At 47.9% G+C, this 25,063-nt stretch overlaps 1 protein-coding gene and 1 long non-coding RNA gene across 7 annotated transcripts in view; one reads left to right on the top strand and one right to left on the bottom strand.

Annotated features, from left to right (window-relative positions):
- Positions 1-9,978, bottom strand: part of Adamts17 (a disintegrin-like and metallopeptidase (reprolysin type) with thrombospondin type 1 motif, 17) — a 313,473-nt gene extending 303,495 nt beyond the window's left edge. For 3 of the 5 annotated variants that reach the window (XM_006540842.4, XM_006540843.4, XM_006540844.4), the window contains exons 1-2: positions 9,766-9,977; positions 9,059-9,429 (exon numbers count right to left, since the gene is read on the bottom strand). In XM_006540842.4, the coding sequence (XP_006540905.1) occupies positions 9,059-9,429; positions 9,766-9,841 (447 nt within the window). In that variant the 5' untranslated portion in view covers positions 9,842-9,977. Of the gene's footprint in view, positions 1-8,771; positions 9,430-9,765 lie in introns of all 5 variants that reach the window. The other 2 variants (XM_030242472.1, NM_001033877.4) reach the window with 2 other exon arrangements.
- Positions 9,886-22,992, top strand: Gm33627. Of its 2 annotated transcripts, XR_391554.2 has the most exons (4): positions 9,886-9,970; positions 10,881-10,965; positions 18,561-18,623; positions 21,149-22,992. It is a non-coding gene; the product is annotated as a predicted gene, 33627 (long non-coding RNA). The 2 variants fall into 2 exon arrangements; XR_001778166.1 differs by lacking the exons at positions 18,561-18,623; positions 21,149-22,992 and adding an exon at positions 11,740-12,187.
- The last annotated feature ends 2,071 nt before the right edge of the window (positions 22,993-25,063 follow it).

Genomic DNA, 25,063 nt, shown 5'->3' with positions numbered 1-25,063 from the left:
TCATCCTCCTTCCACGCACGCTCGTGGCCCCAGCAGTACGTTGGCTATGCTTTGGTTTGCCATGTCTGGGCTTGTGCTTCTGTCTGCTGCTGAGCCCCACAACGCTCTCCACCTGATTTAAGAATATCTCACTGAGTAGTTATGCTGTGGTTTGGATGGGTGGTGTCTTAGATAAAGGTTCTATTGCTGTGATAATACACCACCATGACCAAACCAACTTGGTAGGAGAGGGTTTACTTCCCACTGCAGATCACAGCATTCGCAAGAGAAGTTGGGGTAGGAAATGCTGGGGAGACCATGCAGGTCTTACTAGCTTGCTCAGCCTACACAATGGGCTGGGCCTTCCTTCAATCAATCACTAATTAAGAAAATGCCCTACAGACTTGCCTACGGGATCAATCTCAAGGAACATTTTCTCAGTTGAGAATTCCTCTTCCCAAATGACTCTAGCTTGTGTCAACTTGTCATGAAACCAGCACAGTGGGGTTGAAACTGCTGTGGGATGCCGTCATCACCAGTATCTATTTTCCAAAGCTTGCTTTCAGAAAAGATGGCGCACGCAGGCATGCACACACACATGTATGTATGAGAAAGTCAAGGACAACTTCTGGGAGTCAGTTCTTTCCTTCTACCATGTTAGGCTTGCTGGCAAGCATCTTTACCCACTAGGCCGTCTTGCCAGCCCTGCACCATTTAATATCTCTCTCTTCCTCCCTCCCACCCATCCCACTCTTATACTAACACATATGCACTCACACACACACACACACACACACACACACACACACACACACACACACAGAGGGGGTGGTGGTGGCTGGGGTTGAACCTAGGCCTTGCACGAACAGTGACATACTAGCCGAGTACTCTACAACTGAGCTGTATTTGAAGCCCTAAAAAGCACCCCCTTCCAAGTCCATCTGAGGTGCTGAGAGGGGGCATGCCTCAGCTAGGAGGTTATGAGCAGCTGCTCTTGCAGAGGACCTGGGTTTGGCTCCCAGCACCCATGTGGTGGCTCACACTGTCTGTTACCTCCCGTTTCAGGGGAACTAACCCCTTCTTTTGGCCTCCTTGAGTACGGTGTACATGGGGTGCATAGGCATACATGCGAACAAAATAGCCATACACGTTAAATAAATCTCAGCGGTCTATTTGAGCGAGGTGTGGTGGTACATACTCATAATCCCAGCTCTTGAGAGACTGAAGCAGGAGGATCAAGAGTTTGAGCCTAGCATGGGATAAATGAGAATCTATGTCCAAAGTGCAGAGTTAGTATGGTGGTCCACTGTGGACGGGATGGACCTTTCAAACTGCTGAGCCAGAACACTATATCCCTAGTGAGAAAATGTAGCTTGCTCTTCCTTGAGGATATATAAAAGGAAACACCAAGACAAAGTAGCCACTCCCATGCATCGTTTTAATTACTAGGGGGTGGAGGGTGGCTTATAAATTTCCACCCCAAACTTGCAGCATTTGAGAGAAACCAAGAGTGTCTGATGGAATTGACTTTGTATCCTAATTTCAAATGGTCATCTTAGAAACAGTATCAGGGTGTGTGAAGACCTCAGGCCTGCCTGTGTTTGTAAGGTGGGGTTGCTAGGCTTAAAAGAAGGGCTTATATAATCTCAAACTACTGAAAGGCTTGATTTCAGAGAGCCAAGAGAAATTAAAAACAAAACTGGATGTTAAATTTCTAAGGCAGCACTGAGTATTTAAAGTGAAAAATCACATTTATAAATGAGCTTAAAGATAAATCATGATCCTCTTAACAGTGAGTGTAAATACTTACTACCTAATAAGATTTATGAATCAAATGAAAAACTTAAAAAGTAGTATTTTTAATTTGTCATTTTGGGGGGGGGGCTCTTTTTGAGACAGGACCTCCCTGGCTGGCCTAGAACTCATAGAAATCTCCAGAGTGCTGGGATTAAAAATGTGCACCAATGCACCCAGGTTAATCTGTCATTTTAATAGCATAAATACGAATTGGGGGTCATGCAGAGAGCTTTCCCTGGAAGCAATGCTGACTGCGCTGAAGTAGCTGGCCCTCCCTGCCCGGGATGCCGTCTGTGACTCTTCTTCCTTATATGCCGGCCACAGAACAAGGCAAACCTCCCACAAGAAACTGCAGCGGCCAAAGGTGAAATGGTCCACTCCGAATGCTGATCCCTGCAGCAGCCCCTCTCCTGAGCCACACAGCTCAGGCCTGCCTCGCCCAGCACAGGTTCAGACTGGGCAGAGCCACCTTCGGAAGCCAAGCACATACATATCCATCCTCCCCTCCCCCCCCCCCCCAACTCCACAACCCACCCCCCTTCTAAAGCCATGGTAGGTAAAGAGCTTGCCACAGAAGCATGAAAGCCAGGCATGGTACACTGGACAAGAGGCGGAGACAGGAGGGTACCTGGGGCTCACTAGCCAGTCAGTGTAACCTACTTGGTGCGTTTCAGGCCAGAGAGGGACCCGGTCTCATAAAAAAGCAAGGTATACTGTATCTAAGGATAGCCGGGGTTGACCTTTGACCCCCAAAGCATGTGCTCATATCTCACACAAAGAAAAATCTACATCGTACTGACCCAGGGGTTCAAGCCCTATCTAGCAGGATCACCTGGAAACCTTGAGGTAGGTTCAACAATGAGCCCTTCTAGCAAGTCCCCCAACAGTGACAGACAGTACTGGTCTGGTGGGCAGTTTGAGAATACTCTCCTTAGAACAACACCGCAACACTGCAGCTTGTCACAAGCCAGGGACCGGCCAAATAAGATAGATCGTTAGGTTCCACACAGGAAGAGTACCTCAGATCAGCTTCTCAGAGCACCTACAACCCCGAATCTTTCCCAGCATGCAGTGTGGGAACATACTCCCAGCTCTGAGCAGAGTTCAAGGTCTCCATTTTATTAGAACCTTTGCCAAGATCAACTCACAGATGTCACTGCCTAAACGAGACTATCTCAGAGTGGCACTGTGTAACCTGCAGGAGCCCAGCTTTTCTCTCTCTTTCTTTCTTTCTTTCTTTCTTTCTTTTCCTTTCTTTTTTTCTTTCTTTTCCTTTCTTTCTTTTCCTTTCTTTCTTTCTTTCTTTCTCCCCCCCCCGTCTCTCTCCCTCTCCCCCTCTTCCCTCTCCCCTCTCTCTCCCTCTCTCCTCTCTCTCATTCTCTCCTCTCTCCCTCTCCACTTGGAGGTGAAAATGAATTTGCTCAGAGTGTGTAAAGGGGGAGAAGTGGGCAGCACGAGGCTCAGGTGTCAGGCATGCCTTCTGTAACAACTGGCCCTTGGCTCTAATGAAAGGCTGGGTTCTTGTGGAAGCACTCTGACTGTGGGAGGCCAAAGCCGGCTCCAGTCCCCAGCACCTTCAAAGCCAGTTTCTCTTCCCATGTAGTGTGTGGAAATCACGGTGCAGCCAACACAGATGCAGGGTCTTAGAGCTGCAGGTGCCCGTCTGGTGAGAAACCCTTCAAGCACATAATTGAAATCTTTTACTTTAGTGAAAGGAATGTTTTTAGGGCATCTTTTTTGGGTGGGAGGAGATCCCATATTCAGCTTTCCTTCCACTGGGGCAGGAAAAGAACAGTGTAGGAGGAATGGAACAGGTCCGCTGTACTTCAGCTATCCGATCTCATGGGACCTCACCTTTACTGCAGTCAGATAGTTAATAAGGACTGAAAGGTTTCTGTGAAGACTCCCTTGTGAGGCTGTCATCCTCCCCATGGTCATCTTCCCCATCAAAGGCTTGAGCATGTCATCCCACAGGTCCCTCCTCCAGCCCTCCCCACTATGTTCTCACCGGGATGCCCCAGATGACTGTTACACAGTCCTCCCTCTGTCACCATTTGGCCCAAGTGTAAACCTGAGCCAACAGCAGCAGCAGAAGCACCCACAAATGGCCCATGGGTAGAGCCCAGTGGTCAGTTTAACCAGCCCAGCAGGGTCTCTGCTCAGCTCAGAGCTGAGGACCACTGTTCTAGGGGAATTTTCACATGCTAAAATTACATCCTAACATGTCCACTCAGTTCATCGCCCATTATCCTAAATCACCCTACCCTGCCTCACTGAGGCTCAGCCCTGCCTGGCTCCAGTTCCCATCTTCCAGAATCTCCTCTTGCTCCTCAGGCTCCCCTTCCCCCAAGGCTTCAGTGAGCCTTCCTTCTACACGCATGGGGGCCCATCTTCTCAGACAGGGCTGTGTTGCATTTATCTCTGGGGCTCGTCCCAAGGATTCTGCATATGGCAGGTGTGGAGAGGTGATTTACTCCATCAGCTATGCTGACTGGTTGATGTATAACTGGAGATAACTCATAGGGGCTATAGAAGAAACCTGGTTTTAATGTCTTAATATGCCAGGCTCTCACTGAAAGATTCTACAGATAGTTCTTCCTCTATTCCATCAACAGCAGGGCAAGGCCAGTGTCACTTGTCCTTTGGATGGTTTCAATGGAGGAGAGCTTCCAAAGAGTCAAGGACTCGTTCAAGGTCACAGTCCCAAATGACCAGGCAGCTTGGGTGATTTGTTTTTTTAACAGTGAATTTACATTCCTGAGCAGAAAAGTATACACCACTCCCCCAAGAAAGACCAGCTAGTGATGGTGACCGTTTCAGATATAAAGGTTGCAGGGACATTTCCCATCATCCACAGCTAAGGTCAGGCCATTGTTGCCATTAAGCATTTGGGGAATATGCTTCAAGGATGCAGTAAGGGACTGGGAAGCTGGCTTAGTAGGGAGATAGTCGTGCAAGCATGAAGACCTGAGTTTGATTCTCAGAACTTATGTAAAGGGGAGGGCATGTACTCTCAGCATGCATATACATACATACATATATACATACATCCATACATCCACACATATCCACACACACACACATAGACACACATGAACAAACACACAGGCACGCGCACATAAGAATGCAATCGGTTTAAGAAGACTCTGAATCACCATCCCACCTTGAGTTTTTTCTTTCTAGAAAAATGATGCCACTTGGCAGAATTCCAAAAAGAAATCTGAGCCCCACCCCCACCCCAAACATGCTCAGAATGGAGTCAGAGCCTGGTATCCTAAGGGGTTCTAGAAAGTTCTGGGAAGCTGCAGGTAGGTGAAGCTCCTGAGCTGGACAATTAGAAGTACAAAGAACATGGAGGGGAAGAGAGGTCAAAGGAGAAGAGGTCACACTGAAGGCTGTGTGCATGCTCTCCCAAGAGGAGGCCAGAGCCCTTGGAGTTTTCTGGTCAAATTCTGGTCAATTTGTCCATCCTCGGCTTCAAACTTCACAGCAGTCTTGCCCTTCTTCGAAGACCTAAGAATGTGCCCTGAATTTCCTAGCATATTCATGCTTTACATGACCAGCTCTTCAGTGATATGAATTCATTCTGCCCATGTCAACACAGTGATAACTTGCATAATGATAATGATACAGTTTAGTCTATCTGATGTCTTCAGAGAAGTCACCATACTCTTTAAGAATTTTGTCCAGACTAAGTCCTACTCAGATGTACTTGATGAAGAGAGTTTTCATTAGAAAACTGGGCAATTTAATAACAGACCAGCCACAGACAGCTGGATAATGCTATCTCATAAAGTGCAAGGCCAACATCTCAACCCCGTCTCCTTATTCCAAGGGCCATGTGACTGCCAGCTGCCCTCCTTAGAACAACACTCCAGACTCTCTCTTGTAACCTCGGCTGCTGCTGGAGAACTCACTGGCTAAGAAGCCTCAGTCCCCATCCTTCCCTATCCACACACACTTCCTCCCCTAAAAACTAAAGCACATACTCTCTAATGGCTCCAAGAGATTGTAAAAGGTTCACCCTTACCCATGCCCATGGGGGAGTCACACAAATGGTGCTCTCTTTGCTGACCAGCCAGAGCAAAGGTGATCACCAGGATAACTAAACTCAGTGTCTAGTTTGCATGATGGAGACACCATGCTGTGCAGGTGACTTCGGAAGAGGCATACCTAGGGGCACTCTATTCTTCTTGGTCCTTCTGGGATGGCTTTGAAAACAGGCCTGGCTACTTAATATTCCACAGCCAGAATAATTTGGTATCCTCTCTGCCCCCACAGCTCACATACAGTGTACCCCTGCAGGCCACATCCTTGACCACAATGGAGTGAACAGAGTCAGATCTGCAGAGTTTCAAGAGTCCATCAGACCCAACAGCAGCCTTCAGCCTTCCTTCCCCATTCCTAAAACAGTCATTTTGCCTGCTCACTTCAGACAAGCCGTGAAGAACCTTTGCTGCAACGGACCAACCACAGATAGCTGGATAATGAAGCTTCCCTCCCCTGCCTCCACTGCCCTGCCTATCCATGAAGTTCAATTTGGAATTCTGCTGGTCCTCCATCACCCGATGCTAGTCACAGGAGGCTTGGGTAAATTCATTAGAGGAGATACCTTCTCCACCAGCCTAAAGCTCATTGCTTTCGGATTCCATGGTTACAGGAATCCTTCCAAAACTACGCTACATCTAAAGACTCTGTGAAATGTAAATAAAACGAAGCAGCAGAAACAGAAGTCAATTAATCCTTGGGCCTGGGGTCTTTGAAGATCCAAAAAGTGCAGCTGGCATAGCTCTTCCTGATAAGACAGAGAAGGGGAAACACCACAGGCCCACACCTCTGCCTGCTGCCAACACGGGGGAAGGGGGTGAGTTATACTCTGTGCCCTATAAACAATTTAGCCGTGCTCTGTCCTGGTACTGTAGCTCCCCTTAAACAGACTCCCAGCATCTCTGAGCACAGACTGCACAAATGCAAGGAAGACAGACAGAGTGTACACTAGTCCTGCCCCTTGAAGACACAGCCATTTGTAGGCATTGGCCATGGCAAAACATACTAACGGCCGAAATACTAGCCAGCATCCAGGATAGAGGAGGTTGAGCAGAGCCACACCCACATATTTATATGCCTCCTATATGTGTTGTCACTCAAAAAGGGCAGCACTGAGAGACATGACTGAGACTAGATGGCTCATAAAGTATAAAATACTCACTTTCTGGGAAAAGCCTGCTAATATCTGCACAACATTAGTCTTTGGAGACAAGAAGGCTTTCAGAATACCCCCACCCAATAGCTAACAAGAGCTATCTTCTGGACCATGGCCCCTACCCATGTCTGGTAGCTGGGACTATCCTGGCAAACACACACATAACTGCACACTTCAGAGAGCTTCTGGCCTAGTCAAGGGACCTAGCACAACTTACCACCCACCTGGGTGGACAACCAAGCCAAAGGTGGGGTGCAGGCCAATCTCAAGTAGCTTATGCTAAGAGACCGGCTCCCAGTCATGTCTCTTCCCTCCCGCTCTCAGCCTCTGCCTACGTGTACTCGAGGAGAGTGTCCAATGTGCAGCTTGCACGAACAGGATGAGTAAGGCAGACTAAACAACAGCAGTGTCTCCTCAAACTGGAATTGAAAAATCTAAAGACTTAGAATTCCACCCGCAACTGGGGTGAACTCAAGAGTCTTGGCCGGGTTCCTTTCTCTAAGGCACAGCGCCCTCACATGGTGCCAAAGGGCAGCGCAGTCTTCCTGAAAAGTTGGCTCAGATGCCATGAGAGGAGGCTGAGCAGCCACTCTGGGAGGACTCTACATCAATGTTCTCCAGATTTCCAGCCTGGGCTCCTTCACAGATAGCTCCTCGCTGGAAACTTTACACCAAGAAGTATAAACTCTGACCTCTCCAGAAACTCACGAAACCGCAGCAAATGGGATTCAGATGTTTCTATGCACCGTACGGGGGTGTGACCTAGACTTGAAACACTTTGGCAAAAAAATGGGAGAAATGATGTGGGCCTCTGAGTCCCTCCCAGAACATGATACAGCGCTGACCCGAGTCCTACAGTGATCTGAGCCTTTCTCACTCCACTTAAGCCTCCTCGCCCACAGCCCACACCCTTTGTCCCCCCGTTCAACGATAACACCTACCAGACCCCACCACAATCTGCTTTGCCTTCTTTTGCCAAGACTACCAATGTCTCCCAGTTAAACAAAAGTAACCCATACCCTGAAATGAGACCTTTAAAGATTCCTGAAAATTAGGCTGCTCCTCAGAAATTACATCCACAGGTCCCCCAACCCTGACCCAGTACTAAGAAAGCAGAAGTATCGAGCAAAATCTCGGAGTCTTGGGCTTTCACGCTGTGCTCCTGGCTGTGTAGGTGGTGATAGAAAGCAAGTGAAGGGGTGGCTTCTCTGGCCCACTACCCCAGAGGTCTGCTGTGACAAATGTAGGGAAACAGCACAGACATTGTAAACTGAGTGATGCCAGGCTTTGGGGGGTGGGGAGGGCAAACCATCTGCCAGCCACGTGCTCTTCTTGGGGGCACCCTGGAGAAGCAGAGAAGAACTTGGCTGGGCACCAACGTAGCCAAGTGCTCAAGTGTGAGCACAAAGACAGCAAAACCACCCCAAACTTCTGTGCCTCTCCGTGCACTTGTCACAGGTGTCTCAACAAGGCGAGGCAAGGTCTTCGAGAAGAAAAAGAGTAAGAGCAGGGCTTTCCCCTGGGACAGGTGAGCACCGCACAGTTCTCACCGAGGGAGCATCCAGATAAATAAATACCTACTGCAGAGTAAGGCACTAGAGATACTGACAACAGTTCCTCTCTTGGTCTTACCTTTTCAGCTAGCAAAAATGAGACTAACCATGGCCTGCCTGGGGTCCCCTCCTAATGTAAGAAGGCTCAAGGGACAGAAGAGAAGTGCTTAGATACCCCATTCCTAGACAGGGAATGAACACTTTAGAGCTTCCCCATAACGTGCAGAAAACATACACACCTGTGCTGATGCTGTCAGAGTGGGAACGACAGGTTCATATTCTTTCCTCTAGGTGAGCTATAGCTAATTTCTCAATGCAACCCCACCTCGGCCAGGTTCAGGACACAACAGAAGCCAGGACAATAACAGGCCTTCCCCTGTGTTCTCTCTCCTAGGAAGGCACAGTCTGAAAGGGCCAAGTGAAGGAGATGGGAAGGTAGGTCTTCTCCCGCCCAGCCCTCCGCGGGACCACCCCAGGAGAAGTAACAGACTGGGCAAGGCAGACCCATAGGGGGCGCGGGCAATACCAGGCCGCCGGCGGCGCCGCAGGCGCTGAGGGAGACGAGGGAGCCCGGGTGGCCCAGGACTCGTCCGGAGTAGAAGCACAGCTCGGCAGGATGTCCGCTGCGCCCCGAGACACCCGCCTCCTCCACCTCGAAGCCTGGGGACAGGAAACGCAGGTCGCGATGCAGCTGCAGGTATAGGTCGCGCCCAAAGGCCGGCAGGTGCAGTAGCAGGGCGCGCTCTCCTTGCCCTGCTCGATGGCCACCTGGAGATGCTCGCGGTCGCCGCCACCGCCGGAGCCCCGCTGCTCCCGGCAGCAACTGCAGGTGCACGTCCTCGGGGCGCAGCCGCCTCGGGAGCACCACCTCCACGTCGGCCGCCGCGTCGCCGACAGCTGCGGGGAGAGAGGACACGCGTCAGCACCAGCCTGGCCACCAGGGCTGCCGGCCGCTCCGGCGCTGACTCGCAAGGCTCCGTGGGTATCGCGCAGCCGTGACCCCGCACTCCCTTCCCTCCCCGAGCCGGGCCTCTCCAAGCTGGCGAAGCCACTCGATCGCACCGGGGGTCAGCTCGCCATCCGCGTGCCGAGAGGGAACCAGAGACCAGTTCTCCGGCCGCGGCCTTCACTCTCCTCCTCAGGGGATGCTGTCAGCGGTCCACCTATGCACCCGGGCGCCGGGATGCTTCGGGAAGGCACCGGGAAGGTGGCCGCGAGAGCTAGGAACGCTACCTGTGCCCGGGTCCAGCCCCCACACCAGCAGCAGCAAGGACAGGACGAGAGGGGGCAGCAGGGTGCCGTCACACATGGTACTTGGGACCAGCAGCCCCCAAGACTGTAGTGATAGAGCAGGGACTCGCGAGGCGGCGAAGCCAACCGGAGTGCAGCCCTGCAGCCTTTGGAAAAAGTAATTAGCGCTGCGGACAAACCCAACATGGTAAATACTAAGCCCCACCTTCTCCTTGGAAAGTAGGCGGTGATTGGGCTTTTGCTTTTCTCTGCCCCGCCTTCCCTGTCCGTATTGGTTAGGGCCGGTCGAAACCAACGTGCGTAGTTAGGTTGTAAGCACTTTCTTACACGTGGTTTCTAGGCAGTAGGTAGGCTGTGACACCAGGTGGCAGGCGCGAGCCGGCTCAGCTGCAGCATCTTGGAGCAGCCAGGAGGACACCAGCCTGGTCTTCAGTTTGTTCACATTTGGGAGATCACCTTTGAGGCTTCCTAGGAAGATAGGCCAGACCAACCAGTTCAGTACAAGAAAAAGAAAATCTCTATGTATTGAAGTGACTCCTATTTTTGATTAGTTTGGGCTGGAAAGACGCAGCCCAGTGTTCCTAGCACACCTGAATTCATGCCTGACTTCTATATCTATGGTGTTTGTCCACACCCCGCAGGCTTCTTGCAGTCTATACTTTCACAGAATCCAAGAAGGTGAGAGCATAATAACACTCCCCTGAAGACTGGGAAACTGAGAAAAAGGAAATGTAAGGAGCCTGCTTAAATTGGACAGCTAGTATCTGTCAGAGCCGTGTCTTGTGTCTGTGATCCTGACTTTAGGTCAGGTGTGTTTAGGGAGGTATATTAGCTGCGCTTTGCATCGCAGGACCCTGGAGAGCTGAGAGGCAGAGCCTGAACTTGAACCCAGCCTTTCACGAACAGAATGAGTGTTCAATTTTCCAGCAGAATCTAGCCAGATATTATCCCTAGCAGACCCCTATGGGTAATCCCATTGGCCTCTTTAAAATTGTCCTACAGATAGCAGGACTGACTGAGCACAGGGATACCACAGCAGTCACAGATGGCTCCTCATCTCTCCCTTTTTGTCTGTTTGCTTGCTTGTTTTCAAAAAGGCCCCTACTCACCCCTCATCACAGGATCCAGACTTCATCACAGGGCTGAATTACCAGAAAGCATCCAGAGACGAGGTAAACACTGGTGAGTTTCCCTAAGTTTGGTGCCCCTGTCCTGGTAAGCTGTCTGCAGCTCTCCACAAAGGCGTATCACAGAATGTGCTGCCGAGCCAGTCTCTGATCTAGTGGCTGTCACTCACCGGTTGGCACCCTCGGGTGACTGGCAGCATGGGTCAGGCTCTGTTGGTGGCTATGAATGAGTAGGGCTTTGCCTCACTTGACCATGAGAATTTGACTGTGACCTCAACCATGTCATGGGAAACAGGAAGAAAAGGAGAAGCCTTAGCCCTGTGTGAGTGTGTGTGTGTGTGTGTGTGTGTGTGTGTGGTCAGACAGCAGCTAGCTATTCTGACAGCCCAGGAATGTTTTTCTTCTGAGAGTTGTTCAGTTTTTTCTCTGTAAATCAAGGAGCTAAGCTATACTGCCTCCCCTTGGAGGGTGAACTTCTAATCATTTGGACTACTCTTGAAAATAATAACAAGGGTCTGCGAGATACCTGACATACCATTAGCACTTTGTTAGATTTACTGAATATATGAATAAAAGAAGAAAAGTGATTGATTAAATCAGATGTTTCAGAGACTCCTCCTGTAACAGGGCCCCAGATATTAGCACAACTGACTCCAGGATGGAGATACTGTTTAGGCTGTAAAACTCAGCATCACCCTCCAAAACCAAACCAGAGGCCCATAACAACCATAGTTATAGGAAAGTCTCTAAATGGACTACTAACCTTGCTCTTTGGTTTCTGTAGCTCTGCCTCTGGCTAACTGTTCTCATTAACCGTATATCAACCCAGGACATGGATTTTATGCTCAAAAGCTCACCCTGAAGAAGGCTCAGGACTACATTGAGGTCCTGAACATGCTGTGTAGTTGCCGGCTTGCTGATAGACTTTCTATTGGCTTAAACCCACGTGTGAGCAGTCTTCTCTGCTGACTACCCCAACAACACTCCAGCTGTCAAATGTGCTAAGCAAGCATCGAACCCATGCCCCTCTCCCTTCATTGTTTGTCATTCTTTCTTGTCTGGAGCTGTTTCAGTTTGGCAAGTTCATGGAGGTTGGATTAAAAACAACAACAATGATTAGGGGCCAGATGTTAAATAGTCCTCTGTAAGCGAGAAAGCAGTGGGACATGGAAGGCCTCCGTTGTTTAGATAACCCCACCTTGCTAATGTGTATGTCTGTACGCAGCACCCCAGGCATTGCTGATGCATAGGAACACTAATAAACGTTTGCCAGATGATCAGCAGCCCAATGCTGTCTCTCCTCTTGTATGTATGCCGCTCAAAGTGTTCTTCCACAATGAAGGATGCTTTGAAAGACACAACTCACAGAGAAACCATGACCAACTCTCTGTAACTAGACTGTGTCTAACAAATACACTTAGTTGCTAATATCAGAGCTCTGCTGGGCTCAAATAAGCAGAGAGAGGCTGTTTATTACATGCTGTTTGTCTTATGTTCTAAAACCAACCACTGCAAAGGAACCATAGTCAGTGAGGGAATGAAGAGACTGGAATCTGACCATTCATAGTGGGAAAGTAACACTGGGCAGTCTCTTTTGAAGTATTGAGAAATGTCCCAAAAAATTAAATATAAAGTTACCATATGGTTCAATGTATAAGACAGAGATTGCCAGAAGCTGGGGAGCAAGAGGTGTTACTTAATAAGCATAGAGCGTCCATGTAGGATGCTGATAAGGTTTTGAGATGATAATGGCGCTGGCTGTGCAACACTGCTAATGCATTTGATGCTATGAGTCATACACTTGAGATGCTAAAATGGTGACTTCTTGGTTAAGAAAAAATTTCATCACAATAAAATACAATACGCAAGGAAATACACCCAGTTCTTTTAAAATGAGCAAAACTCAGACTTCTTACCAAAGAAGACAACTAGGAAATAAGATTTATAAAGATGGTCAAAGTTTTTAAATGAGCAAAAACGGTTGTTTGTCTTTGGTCATATGCAAAGGAACCACAACGAAATGACTATTGCATGCCTACTAGAAAGGGTTAAAACCAGACAGCACAGCAACGGAGGACTGGAGGGCGTCAGTGGAACCAGAACTTACAGGCACCAATGGTAAGACTGTGAAACAGTACAGCCCAGCCGCTTTAGAAAGCGTTTTGACTATTGTCACTACTTGGTTATTCATTCGTTTTTGAGGCCAGGTCTCATGCATATCAGTCTGGTCTCAACACTGAGCCTGCTGCGTGGCTGAAGATGACCTTTAACTTCTGACGCTCCCACCTTTACTTCCTGCGTGCTGGCTTTACAGGCAAACTCATGCTTTTCGATGTGTGCTGGACCAAACCCAGGAGTTCTAGCATGCTAGGCGAATACTCTACCAACTGAACTATAGCCACAGCCCTTAACAGTTTCTTTAAAAATTAAGCACACACCTACACTGCTATTTCCTGCTCTTATACAAACCTGTATACCCACACTAAGAATTGTGAAGGATTGATGGCATACAATGTTAGTGTAAGAATCCCAAACTGGAAACATCCCAGGTGTCGATCAACATGTGAACAGATGTACAGAGTGTAGAAAGACCATAGCCAATGGGCCGCTCTAGTTGCTTACAAAGAGGGATGAACTGTTAATGCCTGCCACAATATAACTTAATCTCAAAATGATTATTAACTGGAGAAAGCCACACTAAAAAAGGCACATTGTGTATGGGTTTATTTATATAAAATTGTAGAGAATACAAATGAATTTGGTAGTGGTGATACACAGAGGAAGGATGCTGGAGGACAGGAGGAAACTTTAGGGGTGTTAAGAACGTCCATTGTAAATTGTGGTGATAGTTTGAGGGGTGCTTACATGTGCCATAACCAGTCGTGAACTTGAAACATGTGCAGTTTTATATCCCTATAAAACGGTTTTGAAACCAGCGTTGAACTTGAAAATTCAAACAGTGAGATACAAATTTGATCCGATACTCTTATGCCATTAAAGTTCAAAGCAATAGTATAAAGATGGCAGGTTGATGGAGCTGTGGGTACCAAATATGTAGCTGATCGGCATCCTTCTTAAGGAGCGGAAAGTGGGGGATTAAGAGAAAAAGGAAAGAACAAAGGAGAGCCTTGGTATGATTCTGTGGCTGGAACTGGCAGAGCGGGATGAAACCAGATCTGTCCAGCTAAGATCCTGGGGGACAGGGTGCCAAAGGTGGGGGCACAGAAATGGGTAAAGAAGGGGGGCCACAAGAAGAGAAGACAAATGGATCTTGAAGATATTGCTGGCAGTTTCCCTCCCAGAGGGCTTGGCTGTGAGCCCGACTACTCTGGGGCTATCTGAGGGTGAAGTTACATGGCTATCGAATTCTCCTTCCCTGGAGCCTCCAGAAGGAAGCTTGCCAAGAATAAAAGTGGGGAAGCCCATCACTTTGACTCTCTTTTGTTCTTCCGGCTTGATTCCATGGTCCCCTTCACCTCTGTGTTTCTCCCAGAGACCCTTGCAGACAGAGCACCTGGGTGAGAACTGGGCCAAGTGTAGGCCCGGGACAAGCCCCCAGGTGCTATGTGGTGCTTTTGCTAGATTACAGATGTATCCTAAAGGCAGGGCTGGAAGTTAGGCTCTGTCTTTGAAGCCACTCCCTCAGAGACCTGGACCAGCGTGCAGTGTGTCAAGTGCACAGTGTCAGCATTCCTTATGACCTTCCCTGTGTCCTAAGCTGTGTGATAGGTGCCCAAACACTCTGCCAGGGTCCATCCACAGGGACCAACTGAGGTGGCTGAGTCCTTTCTGTACCACATCCCACAGCACAAGTGCACCCATCTGGGTCTCACCACAAGGCTTTTCCTTTGTGAGGCTAGTAGCTGGATTGTTGGGGTCTCCCGGTGGGAAGTGAGGAGTTGTGAGGAGGCCGAACAGGGCTTGGACTAGGCTGGTTCTGGGGTCATTCCAGAGGCATCTAAAGGTCTCATCCCTTTACGTATAGAAATAACAATCTGTGGAAAAACAGTTCCCAAAGCAAGGGTCCAAGCACATGGGCAAGCAGGCACTTCCCAGAAGTTTTCATGTGGATAGAGTCACAGGCACATTGCAGTTGTGGAAGGAAAGAGGCTAAAACAATAAAGGGCACAGAAAGGACTTGGGGAGCTAGGATGTGTTGGGCTGGGCTCCTATGGAGTTCTCCACTTATGCCTGTCACCTCTCCTGTGCTCACTGACTGAACGCTTTCCTCTTGTCCACTCCTTACACGCGTGAGCACACACACACACACACACACACACACACACACACACACACACACACACACTGATCCCAAGCCTGGACTGCTCTTGCACACAAGAGGTGGGTGAATGCCCATTAAAGAACAGAAATAGTGCCTGCTGCAGCTGCCTCTCCTGAGAGGATCCCAGGACCAGACATAGTCGTCATGATTCACTCAATAGAATCAGGAGCTCACCAGAACTGCTGGTCAGCCACTGTCACACGCCTCTCATCACCCTGAAATGTACAAGGAGCTCGCCTTTCCTGCCATTGTTTCCCACGTGCCGGAGCCCTAAGCTCCAAGCAGCTTCTGTTCAGCCATGCTGTTTGTGTGACCTTTACTGATGCCTAATTTGTCAGGACAAAGAAGAGTTCCCGTGGCTTGGGTGAATGTGCCCAGACCTGAGATACTGGACGTCAGAGCTTAGGTTGTTCTGACTGTAAACTCCTGGCTCCCTCAGGATTGTCTACTTTAATCTTTAAAATTTGTAAGAGCACATAAAACATAAGAGCACAAAAAGGATCTAAGCACTTTAAGAATAATAAAATGAAAAGATATAAGTGACATATAATCAGTATTTTATCATGAGAAATAGTAAAGCAAGGGACCAGGGTGAGGGTTTAGTCTGTAAAGTGCTCAACGTGCAAGAAGGAGTCCCAATCTCCAGCACTCATGTAAAAATGTAAAAAGCTGGCATGCTGTGTCTGTAATTTCACTACTGCAGAGGCAGAGGCAGAGGCAGAGGCAGAGGCAGAGGCAGAGGCAGAGGCAGAGGCAGAGGCAGAGGCAGAGGCAGAGGCAGAGGCAGAGGCAGAGGCAGAGGCAGAGGCAGAGGCAGAGGCAGAGGCAGAGGCAGAGGCAGAGGCAGAGGCAGGCAGTTCCATGGCCTTGCTTGCTCCCAAATTTCAAGCTTGGTTCTCTCCTTCCCCAGTAGGAGTTGAACTTGAGTCTTCGGACTTTCACATAAAGTGCTTTTGCATGGTGAACTATCTCCCCCGCCCATCTAATGAGCTTTTAAAGCCACAGTTTTCTAGCTTACCTTGCATGCTAAGCAGGGTAGAGCTGATGGTCTTGGGGACACTTCACAACTTCACCAGAAGTCAAGGCCTGTGGGTTCTCTTTCCTTCCTAATGTTCTCTTTGTTTCCTACTTGTGTGCATGCATGAGTGGATGTGTGCATGTGTGTGTGTGCATGAGTGTCTGTGTGTGATTTCATGTACATGAATGCAGACAGACATGTGCATGCATGTAGAATCAGAGACCCACCTCAGCTGTTAGTCTTTGGTTCTACCTTGTTTGAGACACCATCTCTGTTATTTTTCTGGGCATTCTCCAGGTTAGCTGGCCCTTGAGCTTCCAGATTCACTTGATAGTCTTTGGGCCCCATCTCCTCAAAAGAGCACCGCAATTACAGCCTCTCAAATTATGCAGCATTCCCATGAGTTCTGAGGACTCAATCTCTGGTCTGCATGCTTGCATGGTAACTGCTTCTACCCACTAAGCCATCCCCCCAAGTGCTACTGTATGCATTGCTCTAAACTCTAAGCTATGTGGCCCATTTGCTCCCTGAGAGCTCTCCTGCTGAGCCATGGTTACAGATGTGTGCCTTTTTACAAAAAAAAAAAAAAAAAAAAAAAAAGATTTATTTATTTATTTTATGTATGTGAGTACACTGTAGTTGTACAGATGGTTGTGAGCTTTCATGTGGTTGCTGGGAATTGAATTTTAGGAGCTCTGCTCACTCTGGTCGGCCCTGCTCGCTCAGTCCCTGCTCCCTTCGGCCCAAAGGTTTATGCCTTTGCAACCAGCCTTTTTACATAAGTTTGTAGATCTTATTGAGATCATTAGACTTACATCACTCTAACCTGCTGAGGCACCTGAAAAACAGTAATATTGAAAGTCTTAAATCGGTCATTTTTGTTTTATTTTTTGTTACTATTTTTTGAGGCACAGCTCATACTTTTGCCCAGGTTTGGTCTACAACTTGCCATGTAGCCCAGGCTGTCTTCAAACTGCTGAGGACTCTTCTGCCTCCACCTCCAGAGTGCTGAGAGCAGAGGCATGAATTACCAGGCCTGATACAAGTTTTAAAACTGTTCTACTCAGTTTCCAATCTCTGTCTTCTTGGTCTACTTTTCAGGAATGTTCTTCATCTTTGTCTTATAATCTTTCAAGTTTTCCATTCAGCATCAGATTTTTGCCTTGCTTGGCCCTGTTTTCATCCTCTGAATATTTCATTTTGGTAATTATCTTGTGCTTGGTTAGCAGCTGTGCTAACTTCCTTTGTAATATTTGTTTGTTTGTTTGTTTGTTTGCTTGTTTTGGCTTTTGGCTGTGTGTATGCAGGTGTATGCATACCTGTGGAGGTCAGAGAAGGGCATTAGGTGTTTCACTCTCTCTCTCTCTCCACCTTATTTTTTGAGACAGGGTTTTTCTGTGTAGCCTTGGCTGTCCTGGAACTCACTCTGTAGACCAGGCTGGCCTCGAACTCAAGGTCTGCCTGCCAAGTGTTGGGACTAAAGGCTCAGGGCCACCATCACCTGGCTCCACCTTAGTTTTTGAGACAGGGTCTCTCCCTGAGCATGAAGGTTACTATTTCTACATCGCTGACTGGCCAGCCACCTCCCAGGACCCACCTTTCTCTTCCCTGGGTTATAGCTGCATGCTGACGGTGTAGCTGGCTAATATGTGAGGGCTCAAGATTTGCAACAGTGACTGTCACAGCAAATGCTCTCATCTACAGAGCACCACCACCATCATTACCACCACCACCAACGCCCCCCCCACAGTGTCCCCAAGGTTAACCCTATGCTTCCTGAGCTGTCTTGTCACAGATGGCCTTGTCTTCTGACTAAACTAGAACTTTCCTGACTTCATAAGCCACAATAACTGGAATTTCCCAATAACATATCTCCTTGAGTTAAAAATGAGAGGAGTGACCACTCAGTTATATACAGTAAATACACACAGCATTTTGTGTGTCAATCATACCTTGATAAAGGGGAGTTTGGCAAAATGCTGTGGACGCGGGCCAAGTTCCTGCTCTAAGATGGAATTTGGCTGTCGGCCAGCTCCCAAATAAACTTGCGGCAGCGCTTTCTTTCTATAAAATTCCCAAGTTGTCTTAGGTGGTGAGAACAAAATGAGGGTCTCCAGATAAGAGTGGGCTTTCTGTTGTATCTGGTCCTAAGATGGGTAGACAGGAAGGGAAGCTGTGTGGTACAGACAGAGCTCAGGTGAGAGTCCCCTCCCAGGAGCTGAACAACTGTCTTAAAATGTGGCTCCCGATGAGATGAGGACACTATTCCAGCTGGAAATGCAGAGGCCAGGAGGCAAGGGAACTTTCTTAGAGTAGCCGATCTCTCACCATATTCCTATCTAATTCCTAGGAGGAAGAAGAAGCAATCAGCTCTCTACGGGATGAATGCTAATGAAGGCAGGACCGCTCCAAGGTGAGGTTGAGGTTTCTATTGTAGATATGAGGGAGAGAACAGGCAGAGACATCCGTTAGAGTCCAGACTGAACATGGTCAGCAGACTAGCCCAGCCCGTGGGGGAGGGGTGGGAGATAAGAAAAAAAGAGAGGAGAAAGGGGACTAGAAATCAAGAGTTTTGCTCAAGAGGACAAAGAAGACCAAAGGAGGAACCAAGAGAGCAGGTGGATGGACTGGCTGGGTTGTCACAGGGATCAGAAGCTGGGGGAAGGGGCTGGAGAGGTTTGGGGGGAGCGGGAGGGGGGAAGTGCTGGGAGGAGCCAAGACTCTGTAACAGGAACTTCGGAAGCTAAGAAAGCCTAGAGACCAGACTTTATCTCTAGAAAAATCCTTCAAAACGTCTTTTTGAGAGGCCAACACATGGGAAAATGGGCAAAATGTGCCATGGTAAAAATGAGATGAATAATCACAAGGAAATTAACATGTAAACCATGCAACATGGCGATCCCGGAGAAGTCCCTCAGGCAACCACCTTCCGTGTTGCCTTCATTGTTGGTTTATTTGTTGTGCTAGGGAGTGAACGGATCCGCAGACGTGCATGGATATGGATTTCTTTCTAATTCTTGGATGTTCAGAGCCGGGGTACTGACAGTCTGTGTCTGGTTAGGACCGGTTTCCTGGTTCACAGACAGAAGCTTTTTGCTGTGTTCTCTGATGGTAGAAATGGTGAGGGTTCTTCTGTGGCCACTTTTATAAGGCCACTAGCCCCCTGATAAGGGCATTCCTTCACCTGACTGTCCAGCTTCCATGATCAAGGTTCTAGTATCCACTTTTCGTAGTCCATGTCTGAGAGGCCACCAGCCAGAGTTCCGTCTTCTCAGAGAGGCTTCCAAGTCCTGGCCTCTAGTTTGAGGAGCCACTGTACAGAGCCTTCCTGGGCACTAGTGCTCTAGGGCCTATCCCCCCAAATCACTTACGTTTGTTGAGGACTGGGGATTGAACTCAGTGTCTCATGCACGCTTGGCAAGCATTCTTCCACTGAGCTACACCCCAGATCTTCTAACCACTTAGATTCTGTACAATGCTTAAACCTTTACTTCTTATAGTTAGTATACTTGGGTAAAGTATAGTAGTTTTCCTTCTTAGCTTTCTGATACTCACAAAAGCAATCTCCTGCATTAAACCTTCTGTGTCTGAAATACCCAGTGGGATTCCCGTCTCTCCGGCTGCACTCTAACAAACTGACAAATAAGGTACACTTCTAATTATCTCTATCAACTGCATTCAGTGACAGCAGAGAAAGTGTGCACCCTGTTATCTATTTTAACCCCATGCACTGATGCACAGCAAGCCTCGGTAACTATTTTAAACCCATCAATGCAACAAGCATGTGTCTGAAGATTATCCCTCGGTGTGGTCTTAAATCTGAGCTTTGCCATTTTCAGGTTAAGTGACATAACCTTTGACATACATTTTTTGGAAGTGAAGGCAATAGTTTCTGGTCACATTTTTTTTTTGGTGGTGTGGGGGGGGGTGCATCAAGGTTGAAACAGGGTCTCTCTCTTCCTTTAGCTTAATGTTATAACCTCTACGGTGTAGCTCAGGCCGGCCTCAAGTTCATAATCTTTCTCTCTTGATGCCACAAGTGCAGGGATTATACGTGTGTGCTGCCGTGCCCACCTTTCTGAACTCTTTTATGTCCAAGGTGCCTCAAATTGTATCATCTTATGGACCCTTGCAACCTACCTACCCACAAAGGAACCAGTGTTACAAATACAGAACAGGCTCAAAGAGATGAGCTGGTTGGCCGCAGTCCTATACCCAAGTCGAGAAATTTCATTTTGGGCATTTCCTGTAGTGCCCGTGAGCTTCCAAGTCTTCTGTCACACAATGACAGACATGATCTATTATCTGGGGGAAATTCTATGGATTGCATTATACATACATGTAATTTTGAATGTATTTTTTAAAAAGTGTACTGTGGCTTTCGTATATTAGCCTTGGAAGCAAGTCCTCATGCCCATGGGATGGCCTTCTCAAGGTTTGCCTTACTGACCACCTTGCATTGGCATGCCTGCTTGGTTGTGGTGGCTGGCTGGCCTGTGCTGTACCCTGCCCTGACTCTAGCTGTCTACCTCCTTCTGTTTCTGGAGGTTGACTGTGCTGGGTTCAGGCTAAAGACCCTGATCATGAACACACAGGTCACAAACCCCAGTGGTGTCTGACCCTGACAGATATCAGCATCCTTGGGCAAGGGGCGCCAAGCTGGAGCTTCTGTGATCTGGTTTATATCCCAGGACAGTTCTGTGAACCCTTTGGATGCTTTCCCTTCTCCCCACAACAGCAGACTTAGAGAAAGCTTAAGCACAAACAGTGATGCATGCCTGCTCCATACGGGTGCCACACAGCCAGTGCTGGCTGTACAGTGCTTGGCTTCGTGTCTGTTCCAGCCCAAAGGGACTAATGCAGAATCTGCCCAGGGACGCAGCCCAGAGAATCATGTCTATCACAAGGTCCTTTTAGTAAAATGTCGCTCTTTTATAGAGACAAAATCCTTGGAGAGACCAGAAGCCCATACCTGCCAAGGATTCCAAATGAACAAGGAAGATAAGGAAGACCAGTATGGAACATGTTTGGGGGAATCTTCCTACCATCAAAGTGGGAATGGGACCTAAGAGGAATGCCCAGCCCGAAGCTATGCTGGCCCAAGAACTCATAGCTTTTGTCTCGAGTCCTGCAGCAGTTGCTATGCACTGAAGACAAGAGCCAGGGAACAAGTGAGTTCTTGAGTGGCCCCAGTAGAGCCTTTCAGCGTGTCTCTAGGTCCGTCTGTTTTGTAGCCTCATTTTCTTTTATTTATCACATTTGGTGGGTTTTGTCCTGTGTCTACCCCCTCCCTTTCTCTCACTTCCTTAAAAGGAGTTCAAGACTCACCTGGTGGATGGTTTTATTGGCAAGAACAAGGTTTGGACAACTTGGCCAGAGGCTTTCTGATTGGATCTGAAAGAATCCACGCCTGACACACTAAAACCCATAAAACCCACCCATGGTTGGTGTGGGCATGGGGCCTATCGGTTAACTTACTGCTGTTACTCAGTAAAATCTATGGCGTGGTATTAGACTGCCTTGCAAACATTTATGTTTATACTAATAGGCAGAGACCACTCCGCTTACTCAGAGAAACCTTTCTGCAATTCACTTACTGCAGTTAATGCAACAACCATGACTGCTCAGAGTGTGGAGGGCAAGGGAGCATTCAGGAGACTCCACCCCTCACTCTAAGGCTCAGGGAATGTGGAGGGACAGGATTCAGAAAGGAAGGAGCTTGAAGACAAGGGGAAAGAGCTGTAGAGGCCGTGTTCTGGTCTTGACTCAGCCATGACAATCGTCCCCACCCATGGGCAGTTGTCTGCTCTGGGTCTGTGCAAGGCTAGGCCTGTCAGTCAGTTGAGAATGGAAGAGGGACTCGTGGGGCCCTATCCCTCCTAGCTGATCTACTTACTACCTACTGATGGATTCAAGAGAATCCTTCCTAGCTGAACTACTGGCTACTGAATCAGAACAAGAGGAGTTGGTGTGGTCTTTAGTTTCCATCTACTGAGGAGCCCTGCAGACTCCATTGGGCAGCTTTGAACTTGTAGGTATAAGACATCTCTGGGAAAACACAGTGAGCCATAAAAACAAAGCAGAGAGTCGTGAATGAGGGTAAGGGGGGAGTGGAAGTAGGTTGTGGGTGGGGCTAGCAAGAGATGAGAGTGGGTGGGGTGAGGGTAATTGGAATGCATTAATATACATGCCTGAAAATGTCAAAGAGCAAATTTAATTGATTAAAAAACTGTGCAATAAAATAAAAGCAACAGGCAGTAGGACACAGCGAGACAGCAGTTTCGCACTGCCTCACGGGGACTCAGGATTGCTCAGTATGAACTTTGAGAGACAGGCTGGGTTATCTGCCAGTCCTGGTTACAGGACAGAGCAGTGGCAGTGACAGACGGAAGCCAGTACATGAGCAGATGGACGAGCACATTGAAACTTCAGTCCCTTAGCATACACCACCAGTTCTGGGGTCTGGCTAACGCAGAGAGGGACTTTGGTTACACTGTTTTATCACAGCAATACTAATCCTACGAAAGGTATCTTTGCAGAAACAATATTTTAATGAAGTCCAGGGAACCTCCCCTCCTCCCCAAAAGTTTATAGTCTTGCTGAACATAGTGGTACATACCTTGTCAACTCTATCACTCTGTAAGCCGAGATAAGGAAAATTAATTGAAGGCCAGCCTGGGCTACATAATGAGACCCTTTGTCCAAAAGGCAAAGGCTGGTGTCATGGTTTGTATATGCTTGGCCCAGAGAGTGACACTATTAGAAGGTGTGGTCCTACTGGAGCAAGTGTGGCCCTGTTGGACTAGGTGTGTCACTGTGGGTATGGACTTTAAGACCCTATCCTAGCTGCCTGGAAGCCAGGATTCTGCTAGCAGCCTTCAGATGAAGATGTAGAACTCTCTGCTCCTCCTGCACCATAACTGCCTGGATGCTGCCATGTTCCTGCCTTGATGATAATAGACAGAACCTCTGACCCTGCAAGCCAGCCCCAATCAAATGTTGTCCTTATATGAGTTGCCTTGGTCATGGTGTGTGCTCACAGCAGTAAAACCCTAGCTAAGCTGGGATGTAGCTTAGTGATAGAGCACTTGCCCTAGCATGGGTAATAGCCCAATCCCTAGTTCCACAAAAAGTTTAAAGTTCTGAATTTTACCAGGCCGTAATGAGCTAAGCAACAGAGTAGTTCTGTATTTTAAATCTAAGCCCATCGTCCATTTTTAGTTGCTTTTTGTATAGCATGCTGTTTGGGTCAGGGCTCATCTCTGTCTGCTGCTGCTCCACCCCATATCATTGAAATTATTCACGTGCCACTGGATTAAGCTTTGCACTTTGTTAAAAACTCAGTTGGTTAAGCAGATGTGCAAAGCAGTTGGTCACACTTGTGTGGATGTATTTTGGGGTTTGCTCACTCTCTCTCACATATACTCCTCCAGCTAGGGGATGAACCCTGGAGCTTCAAACAGGCTCAGCAAGCATTCTACCACCAAGCTACACTCCCAACTGAGATTTCTGTGTTCTAGTCCACTGGCCTGTATGTCTCCCAAGCCCCAAGACCACAGTCTGAATTACGGCAGCTGTGAATTAAGCCTGAGTTCTGGGTGGGAGGATTCCTTTGAGTTGAATGTTGTCAAATTTGCTTTAGCTTTTCCAAGGGCCACCAGATGTTGCCAAACCAGTTTTAGAACAAGTTTGTCAATACCTACAATCAAAAGTGCATCTTCTTTATTCTAGTCGTTCTTTAGACGGGTGTTACTTAGGTTAGTAATATCTGAAGACTTTACTGTTTACCTTTGGGTTGCAGGTTTCCAGTTTAATTGCAGTCAGTGATCATTGACTGCAGCCCAGGACTTTAAACACTGAAATATTTGAGGATTTTGTTTGTGACCCACCACATGGTTAATTTTGATAAAATGTTCAAGGTACACTTGAAAATAATTTGTATTCTGCAATTATGGAGTGAGGTATTCTCTATGTGGTCGGTGGGTTTTGTTAATTTCACTGTTCAAAGCTTTCACTCTTACTAATTTTGTCTTGTGTATTGGATACTAAGAGAGGTACTCAAGCCAGCCAACTGCGCTGATGACTTAGTTTCTTACTCCGTTTAATCCTGTGAAATGTTCTTCATACCTTTCAGGTTTTACTGTAAGGTGGGTTTTAAACAGGATCCCATTAGATCCATCTCCTTTGTTGTTATTAAACTCTCCTCTCCCTACCTACTGTTTTCCTTACTTCTCTCTGGTATTAGATTAGCTAGCTATAGCAGCTTTTAGAGTTGTAGTGTGCACTCTTTCAATTCTTGACACTCCCCCCCCCCCTGTGTGTGTGTGTGTGTGTGTGTGTGTGTGTGTGTGTGTGTGTGTGTGTGTGTATTGTAACCTAGGGCTTCGTGCAAGTAAATGCCCTAACACCCTGAGCTGTGTTCCCAGCCCTGCTTTAAGACAGGATCTTTCTACTTTGGCCAGGCTGGCCCTGTACTCAGTCTCCATGCAGCCTGAATTGAGCCTGAACTCATCCTATCTTGGCATTCAAGGACCTGAGATTCCAGGCCTGCTTAAGGAGGACTGGCTTTCAACATTTCTTTCCCCACCAACATTTATACTGCATGTCTACTAAGCAGTATGTGGTTGAGGTGTTTTCAAAAACCTCTAATCTGGACGTTCATTTTTACACTTGGTGTTTGCTGGCAAATTGTTGAAGCCCACCATCACAGCCGCTGCTGCAGTGTGAGCTGTTGGCCTCCCTGTTGGCTTCCTTTTCCCTTCCCTCTCTCCCTAACTCTGCACCATTGCCTTGCCCCACTTCTGAGTGCATGAAACTCTCACCAGGAATAAGACCGGTGGCACTAGACTGTTC

The sequence above is a fragment of the Mus musculus genome, chromosome 7 (genome assembly GCF_000001635.26).
Source record: "Mus musculus strain C57BL/6J chromosome 7, GRCm38.p6 C57BL/6J".
NCBI classification, from domain to species: domain Eukaryota; kingdom Metazoa; phylum Chordata; class Mammalia; order Rodentia; family Muridae; genus Mus; species Mus musculus.
This window is presented reverse-complemented; position numbering and strand designations above follow the sequence as displayed.